The sequence below is a fragment of the Bombus vancouverensis genome, chromosome 14 (genome assembly GCF_051014615.1).
Source record: "Bombus vancouverensis nearcticus chromosome 14, iyBomVanc1_principal, whole genome shotgun sequence".
Lineage (NCBI taxonomy): Eukaryota > Metazoa > Arthropoda > Insecta > Hymenoptera > Apidae > Bombus > Bombus vancouverensis.
Window position 1 is genome coordinate 9,176,194 of NC_134924.1, and position 20,814 is coordinate 9,197,007.

The 20,814-nt window shown below is 43.9% G+C and overlaps 1 protein-coding gene across 4 annotated transcripts in view; it reads left to right on the forward strand.

Moving 5' to 3' along the window:
• The first annotated feature begins 2,534 nt into the window (after nt 1-2,534).
• The window catches only part of LOC117154223 (dual specificity protein phosphatase 10), a 61,853-nt gene continuing 43,573 nt past the window's right edge, over nt 2,535-20,814 (forward strand). Inside the window, exons 1-5 of one of the 4 annotated variants that reach the window (XM_033329024.2) lie at nt 2,535-2,733; nt 2,832-2,925; nt 3,404-3,707; nt 5,734-5,910; nt 19,313-20,209. In XM_033329024.2, the coding sequence (XP_033184915.1) occupies nt 3,587-3,707; nt 5,734-5,910; nt 19,313-20,209 (1,195 nt within the window). In that variant the 5' untranslated portion in view covers nt 2,535-2,733; nt 2,832-2,925; nt 3,404-3,586. Of the gene's footprint in view, nt 2,734-2,831; nt 2,926-3,403; nt 3,708-5,733; nt 5,911-13,008; nt 13,647-14,109; nt 14,255-19,312; nt 20,210-20,814 lie in introns of those variants that run through there. The other 3 variants (XM_076624221.1, XM_033329054.2, XM_076624222.1) reach the window with 3 other exon arrangements.

Sequence of the window (20,814 nt, forward strand, 5' to 3'; positions counted from 1 at the left end):
CGAAACCGTTGCCGCTCGATATCGTCGCGGCTGGCAGTTTTGTCTTCGGTATTGATTCGTCCGAAGTTATGCTGCACACCGTTCGATATCGTTGTGCAATCGCGAGAATATGCATCTCGATGTTAATCGCCGTCACAATGGACATGTTAATCACGTCGCGCTAAAATGCTACTGCAAACGCGTTAATTGTGGGAACGAGACGCTAATGAATTCGTCGTGCCGCAATTTAGCCAAGGAATTATTGTATCATGCTCGATTTCCATACGGTTATGGTAGCTTAAAGATCGAAAACACTTTATCCATCCCGATTATACGAAATTCGATCGTTTCTTTCGAAAAAATCTTGCGAAACTCTATCTCAAAATCATCCCGAATCTCCCAAGACTCGAAATTACTTTCTCATTTTGTTTCCCACTTATCGTTAATACGGCTGTTTATCTTGTAAAATATCACATACACGTTGGTATCGATAATTATTCAACGAGGAGCATAAATCGAACCGGGAGACAGGAATACGGGAGGCGGCCGAACGTCGCCGCGTGATCTCGATCTCTCGGCCGGTTGTCGGCCAGCGGGATTAATTATGTATGAGTTACTTTCGCGCGTTTAGATGGCCGCGTTTAAGCCCGTTTCACCGGTGGCAGTGATCCGGCGCGAAGCATAAAACAGTCGGAGTCCTTGCCACAGCCTTGCGTTTTCTCCTTGAGGCTTGAATTCTATTTAAATACGCGGCACAGAGCGCGCGACCCTTGAGTGGGGGCCTGTAGAACTGGCGGCATTTCTACTCGCTCTTTCTGCGCTCCACGCTGTCCTTTTGTTCCCTGACCGCCTCTTTCACTCGACTTCTCCGCGTTGTCCGCGATTTCCGCTCATGTTTTCATCTTTCTACGCTAGAATAATCGACGATGTGGTTTATTAAACGATCGATCTTCCCAATTCTTTGTCGTCGAGTGGTTTCATCGTTGATTCGCTCGAAAAGGTAGTTTGTCGCTTGGGATTATAATTTATATTGGGATTTAAACAATTTGTACGAATATGGAGCAAGGAAGAGTAAATGAAAATTAATTGGTTGAATATAATTGCCTTCGTTTATTGATTAGATCAAATTAGTTAAACGTGTAATTGAAAAGATAACTTGTTGCCTGATGTAGATCTAACTTGGCTCCACATCGACGCGTTCTCGTAATTGATAAATCTGGCCTTTCTCCGAACTTGCCCAAACTTACATCTCCAAAGACGTACGAAATTCTCCTTACAAAACCATCTTGCCGAACCACCACAAATATACCGTAAAATACAGGCAAAAGCATAAATCTTGGCGCATAAGGCTACCTTTGAAACGTCCACTTCCTGCTCCCCTCCATTGGCCAGCAAAAGAAAGATCTCCGATACGAGTTGTATCTTTTTCCGAACACGCTGTTAATCAGGTTCTTTCGATCAGTTCGTGTCTGCGGCACTTAACAAAAATAATGGAGATAAACTCGCGGATGCTGCGTTAATGCTACAGAAAGTTGGGACAAAGAGACGCGCGGGATTCTGGCTCGCCTTGGCGCGGAGCCTGTCAAGTTCCTGTTCCCTCTTCAAGGTCCGCCGGTGGCCGACGTCTGAGTCAAGCGAGTCAACGCGCTCCCGGCTGCTGTCCCTCGTCGTGTTTTTCCGTTGTCGATGTTATTCTTGCACGGATCACCCGCGGACATTGTTCCCGGTGACCTGACGCTTTCTCATGGCCGGATGGAACTCGACCATCCAGAGAATCAACTGATCTTTCCTTATTTGGTCGTAAACCGGATGAAAAGAATGAAACATTCTTCCTGTTTTGCTTCACACCTGCTCGTAAAAATACAGAGACTCTGTTTCATTTTATATTTGGTAGCTGGCCCCTCTTACATAATCTTATCGGAGGAAAAATTTTACGATTCATCATTTTTCGAGGTAGAACTGTGAATAATATTTACATACAACCGTAAAACCTACAATATATTATTTGTCGATTCATTGATATTATTGGTTAATAAACGATGACGATTGAGTGTGAATGAGCTTTCTATTTATTTGTCGAGAGTCCAGAGAGAAAAAGGAATTACTCAATAACGAGCAATGGGTATTTAGTTTGATTAATCTATTCCAAGAATATGAGTCAGAGTAAGTCGTGTTTTGTCCACATATTGTTTGTAATCGATGAATCATTACGACTAGAAATTCGTATCTGAAAATGTTCCACTGATCACACGCAAATTTGCATCACGTATAGATAGCTATAGTTTTATCATTATGTTTTTAATAGATAGCTTTCACTCGACAATTTATCTAGTCTCTCTCTCGGTGAAAACACGAAGAATATTTCGAAAAAACGAGTTTCAAAGAAGCCGGAGGCTTCTCGATATAATAATCATTAAAAAACATCTTCAACTCGTTAACGAATTAGGTCGGTGCCAGCAAAACGCCAACAGCATCAGTAACGCGTAAATCGATCGTAGATCATAGATAAGTTCTTGGAACTGTGTGAAAGAAGACCACGTGCCCAATTCTTTCAGATAAGCGAACGAAGTAAGAGAACGCTGGTAGACAGGAAGTCTGGTCCAGGGTTAATACGTCAAATATGGTAATTCCTGAACAGGGACCAGCTAAAAGATCGTTAACGGAAGGCCCGTCGTGATTTCAAGCCGTCTGACCTCCAATTTCCGACTTCCCTGTACGTGATTCCGTCGTCGCAGCTTTGTAATTTACAAATCGGTAAATATCGATGAAAAAGCCTATTACCATCCGTCAAAATCTTGCATCTCAGTTTTCCAGCGATAGACGGTGATTCTAATAACCGGAATGCGTGTTAGTTTCAGATCGACCAAGACCTGCGTGCCTTTTCGAACAACTTTCGTTTGGACAACGTCGGAACATGTCTGGCAAACGTTTGATCTCGTCTTCCTGGTAGGTGTTAACATCGAATGATTTCTGGTTAAATAAACCGCGTTTGAAGCTGTACCCTAGACTTCTCAAGAAACGTGTCAGCCTGATTTTCATGAGCTTCGTGGTTACGTGCACTTGTTTAGAATCGGGGCTGTCAGATTTGCTGAGGAGTTCACGACGTTTGCGATTACTATTCTAGAAGATTGGCAAAACGATGTAACAAACTTTTGCTCTTTGAATTCTACGATAGTTGTTACTATCGTTACGATAGAACTTCATTTGCTCGAGATCGTTGATCTCAAAGAACAAAGTTCGAATTACTAAAATTTATATAGTAGAATCTCAGTGATTTGTCGTTCAAATAATAAAAGTTCACGTTCGAATAAGTGGACTCGAACGATGGTACACACGATTCATTTGTCATGCTACAACGTTCGAACCTCTAACCTCGCCAAAATCGTATCATTTCAAGGCAGAGTCTTACGCTGCTCATTTGTAGATCCTCAAGTAGCTCCGAGGAGAACAACGGAGGACCGAGAAAAACATACCAGTGACCGGATCGAACAACGACAGCGACCAGAAGGTCTAGCTTGATTTAACGAGGTGGCATGCCAGCGCGACCTCCGAGCTCCACTTCCCGGTACGTGAGTCAGGATCGCAGGAAACGGTAGCCTCCGCGAGGATGAGTGCAAAGATATCCCTCGCGAATCGTGGAGCGGCGCAGTCGCCGGTCAACCATCGTGGCAAAGCATCGTCGGGGCTGTTGCTCGCCGGAAAGTCTGTGAAGAGGCCGTCGTCGATGAGTAAGTCCTGCGAGTACTATAGCGGTCCACGTGGACCGTGATGTGCCGTGTGCGTCGTTAAGCCGCGAACTCGAACGAGTTTGACAAATTATCGCGACTATCGTTTTGACTATTTGAGCATGATATCTGTAGGAATTTTATTGGTTCGGAATACGATCAAAATCCGTGGCGAGTAGTTTTCCATCTGTTTGGAATCGTAACTTTACATTTTAAGATAACATTTTAGATAGTAGAAAACGTGTATTTCATGTTTATAAAGAATAATTAGTCGAGGATACGATGGAAAATTTTTGCGAAGAATAGTTTCTGGTTTGTTGGGAATTACGGATCTTTATTTATCGATAAAGAGCTTTCCGGAAATACGCAAAATATCGTCAGCGTTAGTTAACTCAGAGTGCCTTGAATTTTTATATATTTTTATATAAAAAATAAAAGAGCGTGAGTCTTTGTTGGAATGTTTCGTTAAAGTTTATTAAAATATTTGTATCTGTGGACTCGATAGTGTTTACCGCTTCCGTCATCATAGATAACGCGATATTACGTAAGTACGTATATTTTTCACTCTTGTTTTTACATTGATTGCCTCACGCGTGATTCCCCCAGTCATTGTCTAAAAATGCGTCAAATAGATGAGAATTCTTTAAAACAAACGAAGAATCCAGTTCTCGTTTACAGCGGATGACGTTTGCAGATTGACGTAGGAGTTTCGATGTTTCGAAAACAAAACGGTTGGTCATATTTAGAAAATAGAACGTATTATCTGAAGCAAGCGTCGTACTGAGCATCGCACAGTCATTCTTTAGATCGCAACTAACGTTCAGTCATAACTCGATGAATAATCGATTGACATTTTGTACGCGTAAGTAAAGTATACGTGTCACGATACCTGAGTAGAAATTTCAAATGGATGGAAATGTTTGGATGACGATAAATCAAAATTCATCGAAGCGACTTCCATGCGTATGCATTTCTATAACAAGTTCAGCTGCAACATCTGCGTCTCACGTGCCTTCTCAATGACGATCCAACCTCGAAGTCGAGTAAATTTCATTTCGAGGTCGTTCCCTTGCCGAAAATACGCTACAGTGCTTTCGTTTTCGTTCGCGTCCGACGATCGAGCGTGTCATCGTCGAATAAGCAAACGTCCAGCCGAACTTGCTTTCACGTGGAAATTCTTAGATCAACAAATTCTTTCGTCGCGATACATTTCGCAATGCGAGCATCAGCAATTCGTGAGCAGAAAGAAAACGTTGAACGTAGGAGATTCACATCCTCGTAGACCTGTTGATAAATTTATTAATAACATAACTGAGGCGGCGGGGTCTCCGATTCGAGAAAATTCCAACGTTAGTGAAGTTAAACTTGGCTAAGTAGTCTAGAAATACGTCAAAGTATCGACTCGAACGAGTCTGGCTGTGACTAAGGAAAGTTACATACGAAAGAATCGATGGTAGAGCAAGAACTTGCGCGAACAATAGCCCCTCTGGTGGCAGACGCGTGTAATGTTGCCATAAGTAATCGATTCTTCGGTGATTTTAGCGAAAGCAGACGAGCAGCGTTTAAATTGAAAGATTTTAACGCGCCTGTTTTAAGGATTAATCCAATCGAGTCATTTGAAGCAAAAGATTTAGAAGTTAAAAGATACCTAGTTCTCTGTAAGATTCTTCGAACGAGCAAACGTTCACAATAACGTTATTCCCTGCACAACCAAATATCTATCCTTTCTCTTTTTAAATAAAAATTTCGACACAACGAAACAGGCAAACAAACATTTTTACACGATTATGTATTTAGTATCTATTCGATTAAAATTCCATCGTGCTCCAGTAGGTCGTAAAATGCGGAAAAATAACCGTAGCAAAAGCACTTCGAAACGATTAGTTCCCGAATTGGTTCGCGTGGCCACCTGTTACTGTGGAACGGGAAAATTTTGAAATTCGCTAATGACGCATTATTCGTCCGGCTTAACGACACACACCGTATGCGTGACGAGATTACACGAGTGAACGAAGGATGCGTTCATTAGCCGTAGAGGTGACTGGCACCGAGGAAAGAGTTGTCAAACGAGCCGCTGTTCCGAAAGTGGAAGGATCGTCCAGCTTATCACGTCCAAATACGCTGTTGAAGAGAGAGAGCACCATGCCAGCCTTGACGCGCGGTTGCACTACTGCGACGCTGCCGAGGATCAAGAGATTCAAATTCGGTGAGTCGGGCTACTTTCACATTTCTTCTCTTCCTTCGATATTTTATCAAGTTGGATTTCCGTCGCGTATCTCTTAATATTATTTATTTTACGATAAAATACTTTAAATCAGTTGCTCAGGATTTAAGATTTATTCGATCCGAGGCTAAATCGTAGCATCTGATTTTCATATTAATAGGATTCTTTCGTGGATATTTGATAAAATGGTACCCTCGAATTTTTTTCTTTTTTCAAATGTATAATTTATAAGAACGTAAATTATTTTCAATTTCCTTTCTATTTTAAATTTCCTTTACTAGATTAACTATATAGTCTTAGAATTAAAACATATAGCCTTGATATTATAATATACATGGCCTTAAGGATTACGTAGAAAGATGATGAATTCGTATTCGGTTAGAAGGAAGATCGTTACGGGTCGGGGATACCCCTGCGTGATTTTTAATAGATAACGTCGGTCTCGGGTTAATTAGAAGCGTGACATCGTCGTGCGAAATTCAGCTTGTGATTCATAATCGTCGGATGGTGCATTTTTCCTTCTCGCGTGACACTTAGTGGTTACATTGTATGTTGCAATTGCCCAAGGATTATCAGCTTATCGATAGTATTCAAAGAACCGAATGAGTCTTGCCGTTTGAATCTTATCTGAATATCAACTCCATTCATGTAAGCGTAAAGTGACCGAGCTTTTTGAAATGCACCAGATCAAGCACGAAGAAGAACAAAGTGATCGAAGCTCGATCGCGTTCTAAGTAAGCACACTGCACCCATATCGATCCGTATCGATCGATATCCGCAGCCTATATTCGCGAATTGTCGATCGGACTGTCGCGTAATGAAACTCGGACGCGGTTCGAATACGTAATTACCGCGGAAATAGTATACGGGCCGGCTGGTCAACGGCATAAATATAAATACCGCGGTCGGCCGTTGGGCAAGCGAGTTGAGCTACGACACGCAGAATCGGTGAGTCAAGTTGTGTGTGACGCCACTCCGCCGCGCCGCTTCGAGAACCACTTTCTATCGACCACGTTCGCGCTCGCGGCATTCCGCTTGTCGTTCGACTATCGATGACTCGGCTGTAAACGTTTGTTTCTTCGACCAATCGCGGGGAGACGTAATCGCAAGGAGAGACGTCAACGGGGGTCGTAAATCCCCGTTACGATTATAACAATCGACACCACGAGTTGATCGATCCCCTGATTTCCGTTGAGATAATAGGGGTGATTGAGGTTGTATAACCCTGTGATTCACAGAATTATAAATTATATGTTTCCAGCACTTAGATTACACTGACGGAGAGAAATAAGTAATTAACAACTTGTCGCACGAAGCTAAGATAGATATGTGCGTTAGAGCAGGGCTCTTATAATTAGATTTAGTGTATTAGTGGACGTAGCACTATGAGATTTAGGAGAGGAAATGTAGGCTCGACAATACCGAGACCGACTCTCGCGTTATGCTTAGACTGCCCCGCTGGGCATTAGCGTATACTTAGTAGTTGACTTTTCCAACGATGTAGAAGAAGTGAAGTTGAGTGACGATGCTGTGTCCGAGGAAAGCTAAGGATGGGTGTGTCTAGCGCACGGGACCATCGGATTTGTTGGTGCCGATGTTATTTAGGAGAGTGAGGGAATAGGCTTCGTTTTTAATTGGTTAAACGAAGGGTCTTAACTGCCCTCGAGAGAAAGTGGTTAGTGGGAGGAAAGTTGCAGCGTGCGTGAGAAAAACCAACTTTCCCTTGTCCAGCCGTGGTAGACAATAGTGTTTAGAAATTCCTCAGAACCAGATGTTTGTTTTGTTTAAAGGACCTTTGCAGGCAAGTTGTTATTAGGAAGCATCGTACGTGGAAAAATTCAACTTTCCCTTGCCAAGCCGTAGTAAACAATAGTCTTTAGAAACTGATTTAGAAAAGGACATTTGTTGGGTCTGAAGGACCTTAACGAGCAAATTACTCGGGTTTATGACGGGTGCTTAAGGATATTGAGGGTACGCCGTACGGAAAAGCGGACATCTGGTGTCCGTCTGGCCCGCGGTGTGTGACCTGGGCCAGGCAGAGAGGCCCGGCGTAACAACGTTCTTTAGTCGAAAAAAAAAAAAAAAAGAAAGAAAAAGAAGGAAAGAAAGAGAAGGATGCGATTCGTCGTTTAATCATATCGATCGCGTTGCCTGACCATCGATCTTTATCAGCGTTTCTGGAACTCGTATTCTTTACGTCTTTACTTCTTCCTTTTTCCGTCGATTCAGCCATTCGAGTGAATTCCTCGAGCGAATTTTAAGCGACTCGACGAACCATTGCGATATTAACGTTAAGCCAAGTGAAAAGCTAAACCGACTAACTGCATTCTTGAAAAATTTCTTAACTTTAGTATCACAGTGGACGATTAGCGTTTATTTTTTTTTTTTTTTTTTTTTTTTTAGAAACAGATGATGAAGTTTGATATAATCGAGCTTGGCTGATTCGATAAATTGGTTGGAAAGCGAAGTGTGAATGAGGAAGTTGCGTGGGACGTATCTTGTAATTCGTTGACTGCATTTAGGATCCTCGTTGTTACAGTATTTGTCAACGTTGTTTGATTTAGTGGAGCGCATAAATAATTCATGAGCCACTTTGTTTGATGATCTACGAAAAAAAGAATTCAACGTAATGCCGTGAAGGCATCCATCAAATCCATTCTTTTATTATCTGTACACTGTACGCTAGGTGACGTCAGGTTGATAGCACAAAGACGCATGTTTACACGCGATCGAGGCTGTATACTCTGTGCGTTATCGGAGTAACGGCAAGTGTTACGAGCTACTATACGGCTTAAGCAGGCGACAAATAATAAAACGAAATCGTGGCAAAGATACGGTCTTTCTAAATTTACCGAGTTTGATTCCGTTTCGATTCGATAAGATTTCAACGATCGAAAGTGAAATTCGTGAAACCAAGATGAACACGATCCAAGGAACATGATCGCGCTGTTGATTCGAAATTCATCCGTCGATCGTTCTGTTTCAATCCGTCAAAATCCATTAAAATCCATTAAAATTTCAAACCTCCTTCATCGAATACCTTTCGTTTCGAAATGTATTTGGAATTTTCACCATCTTACAGCCCACTTTTCGACATGATATCCTACTTAAAAATGGAAATTTGTTGCTTTCCAACTCTTTTTCTCTACGATTCTCAAGCATCTTTGCCGGTGAAGTGCCAATTTTCGTTATTTCGACGATTTCTCACGAAACATCAGAGTGCATTGGAAGATGTCAATTGAGACAGTTCTAACAGACAACGTAAACCTTCCGCGTGCAGAGGTATCGTGTGTGCAAGTATGTTTATCGCTCGTTCGACCCGAGTGATGCTTCTGTGTATGATGTCAGACTCTATCTTTGGCGCGGAGTAGATGACCACGCTGAAACCGGGTTGCACATCTGCGCATACACGCGGATATCTCGATGAAATTCGCCTAACGCCAATTTGATTAGACGATTTAAGATCAGGTGAAGATTTTTGTCAATGAATTTGATAAACGGGCAAAACGCTTGCAATGATTTCGAGACAGGAAACGCGTAAAGATAGACGCAAGAATTCGTGAAATAAAATTTCAAGATAAAAATATAGCTTTGCGATTACCATCGAAATGGATACTTTCGTTCGAATAGTTGTTTGATCTACGAAGACACGTCTGTCTCTACGTGTGTATGAGTTATTTTTATTGTTTTAATGGCGCAAGTACATAGGAAAATGATTACACCATGTATCGTTATATTCTGGAGAATATTTGTTACCAAGGAACGTCATACCGTGAAAATGACAGAGACGCATCGCGTCATTCGCATTTACTTCTGCTTTTCCTCATCTGCAGCGTGTTTTTCGTTTCACAGATATTCGACGCAATCGTGCAAACGTGCACATTTCGCGCAACCGACTACGCAATCTAAGATTGTTTCTTTCTCTTCCTAAATTCGTGATGTGATTTCGAAAATTTTTATCTTTCACGTACAACGATTCTTTCTTTCGATTGACGAGCATTTTATGTACAAGTACACCGATACGGGCAATCTTATCTAAACGAATGGTTTGATCAAGAATTTATAAGCGCATCGATTAAACTTGACAACTCGATAATTCGATAACGATAATTCGATGTGGTCGGCGGATAAATTTAAACAAAAAATACAGTAGCGATCTGCCACTGTCCGAATCGATTAGAACCATGCGACCAATGTCTGATGAAATTTCCGTTTTCTGATTTTTCGTTCCTTTCTTGTCCGATACCGGTTCGAGAAAAGAAGTTTACACCGATCGATAACAGATCGACAAAACCTGATTTAGAACGCCGTAAGAAAGAATCTTAATGTATATCGAGATTTCGTTTGGAAATTATCTGGTTCTTTTCAACTTACACCAGTCTTCTAGTTAATCTAATTATAGAACGATTAATATATAAAGCAAGATAAGGAAGTCATTTTTAATCGAAGTACAGAACATTCTTGTAAAATTGAGGCAACCCAGTTATCGATGAGTCAAGAGAACGATTCTCAATTTCATCTGAACAAAAACAATTACCGTGACTCGATTCATCGGAACAATCTCGTACGATCCGTGAAAAATCGCTTTTCACGCGAACCGTAAAACGATCGTAAAACAAAGACAACCTTCTACGATGGAAGGAGAAAAGATTTCTTTCTAAAACAGTCGCTTTACAAGTCTCGCTTATGATTCCAAAAGCGGAATACAAACAATCGAAAAAGAGACTAAAGATAGAATCGCTATATATATTGCTGCGTCTTTTAAATACCGTCATTGGTCAATTACACCAATATCTAACTCGAACTAATAAACTCTAATTGTAAGCGTCACGGTTTAAGGATCATCAAACAGACAAAAAGTATCGTTGGTAGGTCGTCGGATGAATAATTCATGGCCACGATCGGGAAAATCGCCATTGGCAGAAACGAGGCAGAAAAGAAAACAGCACGAACGATAATAATAGCATATTGGTCGGCGCCGCGTTGAGTAAACGGAGAGAGACGCTTGGTTCGGGACGCGACGATTTCCAGTCGTCCGAATGGATGGACGTCGCGTGAACTTTCACCGCGTCGCACGAGACAGGAACGCAGGTGACAACATCGACCTCGCAATAATTTTTGTCGGGTAGCGTCGACGCGTGCTCAGCGAATTTTTCTAAACTCGATCGTCTCGTATTCCGCGAATCCGAGTATTCACTCGCGATTTTACACGAAGATTTTTCGCAAACAACGAGTCGACTTACGCGGAGGTCGTTCGGTGCGAACTTTGGCGATTTTCACGTCGGAACGTGTACTCGTTCGAAAGTTTAACGCAAATTATTTTAATCGTGTTTATCTCGCAAACATAATTTCGGAAATTTTGCAAAATTATAGACAATCGGTGCGATATGGAACACTTAGAATGGTATTCTTAGCAATTCCAGATCGACATCCGACGTTTCACGTGACGGGGTTAATATCTCGTGGAATCGAGACGTACGATCAATCAACCTATTGTTTATTGTCGCGATATCGTTCTTATCAATGGAAAATTCGTCATTGATCTTTCAAAAAAAAAAAAAAAAAAAAAAAGAAAAAAGGAAGCTTCGCGACAGCGAACTCGCGCGCGCGTGTTACCAACGAGAGGTGACTCATTGGCTGGCTCTCAGTCACGTGTACGTGTCTCCACGTGTACGTGACTGCATTTGTACGTACGCTCGATGCACACACGGATGCCTCGCCTTACAGTGCCGTACGAGCATCGTGGTTCGTTTGGAAAAATCGCGAAATTCTTGGTAACGTCGATAATGCTTATCGTTTACTGATCTGACATAACGCGAATCGAAGATTTCACTTATAGTGCGCTAGTCGAGGTGAATCACTTCTGCTTTCGAGTCGGTCGCCATCGATAGAACTTTTGCTGGTTCGATCGTTGCACATCGGAAAGAAATTATTATATTCAAAATATCGGGGATGTATTCTTTTATTTTAAATAAAATATTGTACACAATTGAAAGTTTTACAAACATGGACTTTAGGTATAATTCTAAGGTGGGTTCGAAGTGATAAATTTAAGGTGAAACGTGATGTAGATAAAAGAAATTTACGGGAATGTCGTGTTTAAAAAAGTTGAAGCGTGCGATAGTCGACTGGACAGAATTAACCAACAGACAAGGTGTCCGTTCTGTACGAGTGTTTATTTTATCTGAAACCAAGTATACATGAATCTATTAATACGTTCGTGGAGCAGACTCGCTAAGTAGTTACTAATTTCTGTTACACGTGTGCAAAACAAATACATCAGCACGCATTATGACGAGACTGATATAATCGGGACGACGTGGGAGGATGGACAAAAGTTGTCGGTAATTTTCTTTTCTTTTTTTTTTTTTTTTTTTTCGTATAACGAAAACGAGGATTGATGATCAGACTGTCATAGTAATGATCAATTTTCTGTGATTCGTCGACCGAATTAGTCGAGCTCCCGATCTTTCAGCTTTGAACCTTAGGAAAATGATTAACGACGGTTCTTTGACCCCGTCGAGCATTTTCGTTGCAGGAAACTTAACAAGCGCGTGTTACCGAAATACCAAGTTATTGTTTCTTCCTGGCCAAATGGAATCTGTCGACATTCGTCTTCGAAAATTTATTGAACGTGTCATGTATGAAGGAACGTGACAAGTATATTTCAAAGAATTGTCCGAAAATGAATTCTGAGATAAGAGCTCGTTGCGCAGCACAAAACACTACGACTAAACCAGCTCGGAAATACATACGATCGGTCGTCTTTCTTAACCGAACAAATTAAAAAACGGGGCGAATATCAAGAAATTGAAGAAAAATTTCGAATAGTTTGGAAAATCCGGTCGAACGATTGCGCTGAACATTAGTGTACGTACCTGCTCGATGTTGATGGCGCGCGCGCGCCTCCGAGTACCTCGGCAAGTTCTCCCGATGCGATGGTCCGTACGCTCACTCACTCACACGAGTAAGTTCGTATAGAAAGGCACTCACACGATGGCCAAGCCGGGCCGTGGCCTCGCGTTGGTAGTACTCGTAGATCGCGATCGGGCGTTCCGTGGGGACGAGCCGTTCAGTCTCAGCTCGTCGGCCGCCGTGAACGGATCTATCGAGCACGCTCGGTCGATCACACGGTCAGCATCGTGTTTACTTCCGGCCCCCTATCGTGGTAGCACAGCGCAACCGGAAATGTTGACGAAACGAGCCAGGCACGGGGGACGTCGCACCCGCGTGCCAACGCTCTCCTGAACACCTCGTTCTCGTAACCGAGAATAACCTATTTCTTCTCTTCTCCTCCCTTTCCTTCTTTTTCTTTTCTTTTCTCGTTTCCATTCTTTTCTCCCTCTATTACCACCTTACTTTACCTTCCCTCTTCGTCGCTTCATTCTTCCCCTTTATTAATTTTCTCTCTTCTAATTCCCCTTGATCTTTTTTTTCGTCCTTTTTCGGTCCCGTTTCTCCGTGTACCAGCCTAGTCTTTCCTCTCGTTACCGGTCGCGTCCTCGAGGACGTTGTGCCTCGAAATCCGCCGGTGAGGACAGTGGTGGTTCCATGCGGTCGCACGTGGATTATCGTCGACTGTTATCGGGATACGGAGTGCACGACGGGTTGGTGAACAGGCCTCGAACGACGACAACGGTGCGTCACCGGCACGGTTCGTGAGGCGGCTGTTGGTTTCGTCGTAAAGGCGAACCGGTTCGATCGATCGGGAAAGGTAGGTGCGTCTGACGAACCCAGCAGGAACGTTTCGTTCGGACCTATTTTTTCCTCCCTTCTTTAACCAACTATGTGCCGTTTTATCGTGTTCCCGGCACATCTGTTTATTATCATTGACCGCTATCGGTTCTTGGTCGTCCGATCGACAAGCGTGTTTGGTAGTCGTTGAAACGATTGCGGCCGACGTTACGATTCGCTGAAAGACTGGTGAATCTTGAACGGCGACTGGTCTTTCCTTTAATTGAACTGGATGGGGTTGCTGATACTTATCTGGATGGGAGATCGGTGTAATTGCAAGCGTAATCGGGAACGTGGATAAGTGAGATCATTCTCGACTGGGCTGAGATCATTCTGGAGCGTTACGTTACCTCGAACGCTTTTGGACCCGTTGTTCTTCCGTGGAACGTCTTAGGAGGACACGCTCACGCGTTCGGTATTACGAAACGCTTCGGTTCTTCTGTTTATTTTCTTTTCGTTCGTTTTCCTGGCGGTGAAAGAAACGTATAGCAAAGAGCGACTAGAGAAATTTGAAAACTGCTTTTCAAGGGAATAGATGACGAAAGTGGAATGCACGCAGGGATTACACACGGTGAAAATTGATTTCACTTGGGTAATAATAACTTTGTTAAACAATCGAAATCATGTGAATTCCGATGCTTGTTAACACCTTCTTTTTTATCCTGCCTCAAAGTTTTCTATTACATACGTGTGTATGTATGTATGTACGTGTGTGTATATATATGTCTGTCTTTTATACGTTAAATCGATCAATATAGTTGATGATTAACAAAACGAAAAGAGTTTTTATTGCCAAGTATGCTAACCACGTTGAACCCTGAACGAAATCACACGATCGTTACTATTACATCATTAGACATAACGAACTTGAATTATCAGGCAGGCAAACCTTCCCAATGATCGTTAACTTCGTGACTGCTCAATCGACCCTGTGACTGAAAAAACGTCTCTCTCTCTCTCTCTCTCTCTCTCTCTCTCTCTCTAGATACCGAGAAACTATCAAAATACTTACTCTCGATATTCGTAATGACCATCTAACCCATAAACCTACTCATTTGCAAACGATCGGTTCCTAAATCGTAGCCGATTATTATCTATTCATCGAGAATATCGACAAACGTTTCCACCGTTTTTAAGCTAGCACCTGGGAATTTCAAGTTTACTCCGTTTCCTTTAAATCTACGTAATCAACGACCGCGTACAGTCGCTGGAAACCACTTCCGTCGTTATGCTATGCTCTAAACGCAGCAAGAAAACCAAAGTAATATGAAACAAGCGTGCCAACATTCTTAGACAAGATGACTCGACGGAAGAATCTGAAATCAGTAACCCACTTGCTCGAAAACATGCTCAACCATCGAGTTTGGAAATCTCTTTCACCTTTATCATCCGGTGAAAACAATCTCGGACAGTTGGTCTATCGCGTGTAAGCGGTCCAAAGCGAGAGGAGTCGCGGAACAGAGGCAGCAGGTGCTGGCGCTACACCTGTCCGCAGGCTGAGAGAACCCGGGCCCAGGTTGTGCGCGCCGCTCGCCGCTCGAAGCGTCGAATTCCACGGCGTTTACTCATTCCAAACAACGAACCCGAAGACTCGCCGGGGCCGGGACGAGTGAAACTCGGTGGCGGCGCTGCTAGCCGCCGGAACGGAAGAAGAAAGAATGAAAGAGCGAGAGGGACTGGGCCAAAGCAGCTTCCTCACCTTCTAATATTAGTCGGATGACTCACTGCGATTCGTTCCTGCACGGCGCGGCGTGCGTCGCCTCGACGGACGGTGTCGTTCGAGTCCGTTGCCACGGCATTGACACGAAACCTTATGCCTGGCCGAGTTCGTGCGGAAGTCCACGGATTTTCCAGCCCAGTTTCATCGAGTTTGGGTGTGTTTGACGACGTTCGTTGAACGAAAATTGACGATTCCGTCATCCGGCATTGGTTAGAGGCGTTTAATAGCGGCGGTTTTGGTTCAAGAATTCACAGAGAATCTTTAGATAGATGGGTAAATAAAGAGAGAGAGAGAGAGAGAGAGAGAGAGAGGGAGAAATGAATTTGGAAAAAATGTTCGTGGTTGAGACGCATGTTGGTAATTCGTGAATTGGAGTTTCGATTGTTGGCAGGGAGATTTAATAGCAGCTTTGAACCGCAGTGCTCGATCTCCGACATAAGCTGGCAATTCAGTTTGATCGCATTTCAAACCAGACTCGGCGAGAAGTTGCAAAATAGCGATAACAGAGACGACGATTGCTCTCGTAAAATCAGAAAATAAAGATCCATATTTCACCTAGTTCTCTCGGTATCGCGCTAAGAACGACCAAAGTCAACAAGGCTCGTCAACGATTTTCACGCGCTTCTCGTTCGCGCCAAGACAGCTCGATAAACAGACGTCGAAAACGTTGCTGCTTTTCGCCCGATCCACGTCAACGGGACTCTAAATATATCGATGCATCGCTCGTCGATCGTCGAGAACGTCCTCGGGTTGTCGGAATCGCGACTCCGACAGATCTCGCGATTTCGCGGCAGATAAAACGAAAAAGGGCGTTGCAGGATCGTGGAGGCATCACGTAACGTCTAAGTTGGGCCAGCGTGGTGCTTGCAGCGTGTCTTTCGTAACGTTTCGGGACCATTGGTCGACGTCCAACTTCCAAATTAGAACAGCTCGATCTGTCACTCTCGCGACAATGGCACGATAAGTTCGGTAAATTTGTCAATGGTGTCTCGCGTACAATTTAATAACGCATAGAAAGATATCTTGTTATATAACACCATATTACGTACATTACGATAAATATATTACACGTTTACCTAACTTCTACCTAATTTTTAATAACCCGAGGAATTGAAACTAAAGTAAAGTAAACTAAGTAAAAAATATCTGTCTCGATTCCGGCATAAAAGTTAATTACCTACAAATTTGAAAAATTCGTCCAGCGGACATAAAAATGTCGTTTGACATTCCAGCAGAGTTTATTCACCCGATTTATCGTTGTACAGGAGAAACGAGCGAGCAACGTGGCAGCGAGGAAAACCAATGTAGACCGGTGGTTGCGTTTCGTCGCGTTATCTGCACCGTACGTAGATTACGGAGCGGTTTGTAACGGTGTCGCGCTCACCAGCAACCGGCAACGATTCTAATGCGGGCCGACTCGCATCGGCGAGAACGTGCTTTCACTCTCGAACGAACCACGCCGCGGCGTCGATTATTATGCAACCGGAGTCGCGGCCATTATTTCAGGTTCGCTTATGAACGACATCCTCCAAGGTTAATCGAGTCAATCGTTCGCCTCGATGCCAGTTACTCGCGCTTGATAAAGGATTAAGTGTCGCTTAAGCGGACTCGAGAACACGGTTACGGTTGTTGCGCTGATGCGAAGCACGTGTCACGACAGACGTTGTTTCAGCTACCGTTCGTTTATAGGCACGTTGCTGAAAGACGTGATGACAAAGGAGTGTATCAAGAAAATATTTAAACGTTGCGTTACCTGTATCCACTTTAAGTCACGTTACTCAAACTCTCAGAGAGACTTCGATGCTGGTAACTTGGCTAATTCGAGCGAGGCTTAAGAATCGTAAAAGAAATTACGAGCAAATTCGATGAGAACGGAAGCAGTCGTATTCTAAAGTAGAATTTCTTGACACTTATTTAAATATTTGATGGAAACTATCGCGAAAACGTGAGAGATTAGACAAGAATAAGGAAGAGAGAGGAGGATCGGTGCATAATACGAGTGCTCGGCGTAACCATATATCACCTAGACGCGTCGCGTTCTCCCATTTACATCACATAATAAGTGTCTTAGCACCTGTGCAAGCCGTGGAATATTTTGGTCGACGTGATCTGCGTAAAGCGACCGCAAATACGGGTATTTCGGTGGCTTGACTCATCGGCTCCGTAACGCTATTTAAAACCGTCGAACGTCGCGGACCGATGTATCGAACCCAGTATTTACCTTAGCCTCCCGATAATTCTACGAACAATTTCAACCGTTTCACGCTGTCAAGACTCGCTTTCACGATCGGCATCATTAAATATCGTGCCGAAATGTCTTCTGTCACAGTTACTTCTACCTTCTTTCACAAAGAATCGTCGCGTCTGTACAACGCTGTGTATTGCTACTCTTGACGTTGATATTTAACAAAATTGCTAAAGACCAAATTTATCTTAGACCATAGAGTCTATCCAGGACTCTCTTAAAGTGTCACTTCACGCTACCTCGGCTTGTTTTCCTTTAACAAACTAGTTTCTCAATCGAAGTCGCTTTAACCTTTACGTCCACGCGTGAAATGCATCGTACGCAAGACCAGAACGGAAAACTATACAGAAGGAGCTCGGTGCTCGGTTCGTTAATCCGTCCTATCTCGTGAAACTTCCCTCGTAACGTTTCACTCGTAAATTGACAGAGTTAACGAGCAGATATAATGCCGAGCGCACGGCGTGTGTACGCTTTATCTCGTTTCATGGAAACGTAGCAATAAGGAAGCACGAGATTTCATAAGCCATAGAACGAAACAAGTGACTCACTGATTGGACGATGGCTAACGCGACTATCGAGAGATTCGTGGCATGGACCGCGATCGAGGGCTGTCGCTTTTCCATGAAAGATTAAAGGTCGCTGGCTTTCTCGCCGTCTTCGTTCTCTCCGAGTCGAGTCGAGTCGCGTCGCGTCCCGTGGAGTATCGTTGACCCACGCGTTAGATCTGTCCTGGCTGCAGGCGATAATTCTAGCGAACACGAGACTTCCAAGTAGTTACTTGAAACTAGACTACGAATTTATATCATTGTGCTTGTGTCGTGGCATCTTTGATTCATCGCGTCTCATACGCGAGCAAGAGTTTTGGAAACGATTCAAATTCGAGCGAATTGGTTAGATTATTGTGGAACATACGATTAGAGACAACTGCTTCCTCTGTCTTAGACGCAACAGAAACATTTCTGTTTGTTTAACGAAGCCTAGCGAGCTCTATCGGTGTTGCGTATTATCGACTAAAGAGCAACCGGTCAGGTCAAACCGATCGGTCGATATCGCGTACCTCGAATGACTTAACGTTCAAGGTGGAGGAGATGAAGTAACTCGAGTGTTAGATTTAGACGGCACTTTATTTGTATTAGTTGTAGCACTTAATCGAACTAAGTGAGGACTCTGTCGTCCTGTGTCTGTACTCTTCGTTGCTTGTAGATGAACTAACTGAGGACGCTGTCGTCCTATGTCTGTACTGTCCGATGGTTGAAGCTGAACTCCGTTTCCCAGTTCCTGATTCTCTCCTCCCGCAGTTGGATTTCTTCTCCCCACCGTGCCCTTCCGGTTGGTCCTTTCCTGGGTTTTTCCTGACCTCGAGTCGTTACGTTTATTGCCCTGGAAGGACACGTATTTCGGAATGTCGTAAAAAGAGGAATGGGCCTGTCCGTGCCATAAACGGACGGCCAACTAAAATTTCGAACAATCGGTGTTCTGAAACACCATTCGTAAGATTAACTTGGACAAAGAACCTCTCTGTAGTCTGCGAGTTTTTAGAAAGCCGTCAATCTACAAAGCCGAATTATCGCTATTTCCTATTTTCCACTCCCACCTTGTTCCCGAAACTTCATAAACCTCCCTGAGCATCGAATGCGCGTCAGAAAGCGCATAACATCTGACGAGAGCACCCTTCTGATCCGCAGCGGCGTCCAGCTCGTGTCTCGATATAACCACGACTGACGTCAGGAGTACGTACACGTTCCAACAACAACAGCAGCATCGGCAGGCATCGTCGCTGTCACCGATGTCGACTCTGGTGTGCTGCGAGCCGGTCTCGGCCGGACGCTCCCGGGACAACCTGAAGCTGGTTCTGAATCGCAGTCTGAGCGAGCCAGGACCACCAGCGAGCGCGTCTACGTTCCTGTCCTCGCCGACGTCCACGGTATCGCCCAGCTCGTCGACCAGCAGCGGTGTCGACAGTTGCATAGCCAGCGACGGCACCGAGTGTAGTTTGAACGCCAGCGGAAGTAACATCAGCGCCTGTAGCAGCTCAAGCAGCGGTACCGACTGCGACCTCCCGTTATCCGACGTTCATCGTCACTACCATCATCTTCATCATCATCACCACTTTCATCAGCACCAGCTGTCCGCGTCGAAACGCTGCAAAGTGGAGACCGTCAGCCTCCCAGCGAGTCCGTGCTCCGAAAACAACACGCTGCAGAGACAGCTGGTACTCCAGAGGACTAAGACCATCACCGCCGATGAACTGGCGAATCGTCTCCTCGGACGGGATCCCAGTGGTTCCGTGTTGCTCGATTGCCGACCGTTTATTTTGTACAACGTGAACCACGTAAGGGGCGCCATCAATGTGAATTGCTCGGATCGATTCAACCGGAGAAGGTTGCAATTGGGTAAAGCGAGTCTGGCCGATTTGGCGAACACCAGAGAAGGCAAAGAACTGTTGCGTAGAAGGCACTACAGGGAGGTGATCGTGTACGACGATTGTACCGACGATGTGGATCGACTACCCGTTCAGCATCCGCTGTTCCTCGTACTCGTTGCGTTGCTGGACGATAACAGGGAGCCCGCTCTTCTTTTGGGTAAGTGATTCTTATTATTTATTATCTTAACTTCGCCTACTCGGTCTGTATAGGAGAATCTTTCTTAATTCGTCGAAGAAAGGAGTTTATTCTGTACGCGATCGACTAAGCGCAGCGAGTTTAAACTTCTCGTTTTAATATGTCGCTTTAGTTAAGTTAAAAAATGATACGTGACGATTCTCGTTATATGCGTTGTTTGTTGTTTATATAAGATAACGTGGAAACGTCTGACTTTCGGAAATAACGATGATGCGACCGTCGCGAAAGTTCTGCGCGTCTTTGCCTTTGTATATTTCATTCGAAACGCCGAATCATCGCGATGCTTTATGTTACGACCGATCGCGGAGAGACGCTGTCGCGAGGAAAACGCGTCAGCGAGAGGCGTAAATTCTCGCTACGATTCGGTGAATCGACGCCGCGAAGTAGTCGTTCCCCTGTTTCGGGTAGGATAACAGAGGTGGTTGATTGAATATTACACAGTAGTAAGTTAGGTCACCGTTTATTCCACAACTTATAACGAGGATAGTTACACTGGTGCGTATGTACGAGATGAGTGAGTGACTGATCTGCGGGTGTGTATACCCGCTCGAAGGATGTGAAATCAG